The sequence below is a fragment of the Sphaeroforma arctica genome (genome assembly GCF_001186125.1).
Source record: "Sphaeroforma arctica JP610 unplaced genomic scaffold supercont1.2833, whole genome shotgun sequence".
Taxonomy (NCBI): Eukaryota; class Ichthyosporea; order Ichthyophonida; genus Sphaeroforma; species Sphaeroforma arctica.
In genome coordinates, this window is record NW_014037725.1 from 2,793 (window position 1) to 4,767 (window position 1,975).

At 46.9% G+C, this 1,975-nt stretch overlaps 1 protein-coding gene across 1 annotated transcript; it reads right to left on the reverse strand.

The window, feature by feature from the left end:
* Positions 1-10: 10 nt before the first annotated feature.
* On the reverse strand, positions 11-1,722 carry SARC_13036 (hypothetical protein; the record flags this gene model as incomplete). The annotated part of the gene is made up of 3 exons (XM_014292842.1): positions 11-138; positions 954-1,068; positions 1,531-1,722. Coding segments are annotated over 3 exons (435 nt in total), but the record flags the coding sequence as incomplete, so codon positions are not given.
* Positions 1,723-1,975: the final 253 nt, after the last annotated feature.

A 1,975-nucleotide genomic window follows, 5' to 3' on the forward strand; every position in this document is an offset into this window, starting at 1 on the left:
TGCTATGAACTTGTGTCTCAACGCCTCGGACACGGTGATGCGCTTGTCTGGGTCAGTCATCAGCATACGCTCGAGAACATCGGCGAACAACGATTCCCACTCCTGCTCATACGGCGACAGTTCCAAACGACCCTCCAACTGCAATCGGGGCGTGTTGGTAAGAAGAAATAATAAACAAGGCGTGTTGAGCAGAATAATTCATAAGTTTGTCCGTGTGAAGTCACGTGCATGTGTACAATGACGAGAGATATAGGTATATATGCGTACAATGGAGTGGCAACATGTTTTATGCGCATGCGTTTTATGCAGAGGACATTTCAGCGCAGGTGATCCGTTGAGCTGATACGTGACGCGGACTGAGTGTATTGGCACAGAACACCCGCTTTGGCTGGATGGGCTTGCTTACTCGATGCTAGGCAAACCCTTCTAAGACGTTTAAATCGGAGTTCCCATATAAGAGTGCTATGCTATTGAAACAAACAACTTCGTTGTCCTGAACACGTCGTAGCACACGCAACACACACGTCACAGACGAGAGATAGCTAGAGTAGATGTAATAGCAAGAGTCAACCCATCGATGAGCCATGGGAACGTCCAGTAAAGCCCATACAGTATTCGCAAACAAGGGCCATAGACACCTGAAAACAAGCCACAAATAGAATACGAGTAGTGGCTGTGCGGTGAGGTGTTTTAACTCACCGTAACACGCTCACCGGACTCATTACACATTCATTCGCAACGCAACACCCCCCATGAGAAGACTTCCCTATCGACAGTCGTACAGGAACCAAAGCGGTGCGTGCATGTGTACGTAGTATACGCATTGGCCATACCCCTGGCTGTAAGCGTGCATATGCCCCGTACGCGTTCCTTTGTATGTATGGACTTTCAACTTCACACATACACGTCGCATAATGTCTTGTACAGAGCGCGTACACCGACTCGGCACATACCAATTGATGGATCGTTTTGGCAGGTTTTATATGGGCAATCTCCTTAATCACATCGTTTCCAGTCACCGCGTCGACGTCCTGGTACAGGAAGTTCATATTCTCATCGAAATATTCACTGTGGATAGCAAGATGCGTGGGTTAGATATGATGGCATTTTATATATTGAAACTAGATATACATGTATTCTATATATCGGCATGTCAACATGATTGGATATTTGGTTATGGTCATATCATGTTAAGTACTCTGACACTGACGAGATTTTGATGAGCGGTGTAGTTCTGAGAAGCCTATGACCTCACTGAAGAAGCGATTCGGGTTGCGAAGCGTGCAGCAGAGAAGATGGATGTGGTATACAGCACACACGCAAACCTATACTCTCGAACCCCATACATGAAGACACACTTACGCCTACACACACACTACCTGCCAAAGAGGCACAGTTACACACCCCTCACCACCGATTCGACCTAACACTCCACTTTGAGATACATATCTCGACAGCCCCAGTTTTAGAGGATTACAGACCCAGTTTACGGCATAGAATCACACCAAGGCACAGGCACACACAGCTTACTTCCTGATGGCGGCTTTACGGATGATCTTAGAGGACACTTTGCCCTTGAGCTCCATTTGCAGCCTCAGCATGTCGTTGTTGGTCTTGCCTGGGAAGAGAATGGTGCCCGTGTATAGCTCATACAGCGTGCATCCAGCCGCCCACATGTCCAAGGGTGTACCATAGGGTACTCCTAGGATAACCTCCGGTGCTCTGTGAAGAGATGGTGATAGATAAATAAATGAGTCTGTGTACGTGTTTGTATGTGTATGCATGTTTGTACCTGTGTGACTGTATATGTGTATATGCGCGTATGTTTGCATACATCTGTTCGGATGTGTATGCGCGCGCATATGCAGTACAAACACAGTGCATTCAGCTACCCACATGTACAGGCGTACGTCAATAGATACATCTTATAGCTACCGGCGCTCTACGTAACAATAGATAAGTCTATAGTTGTGCG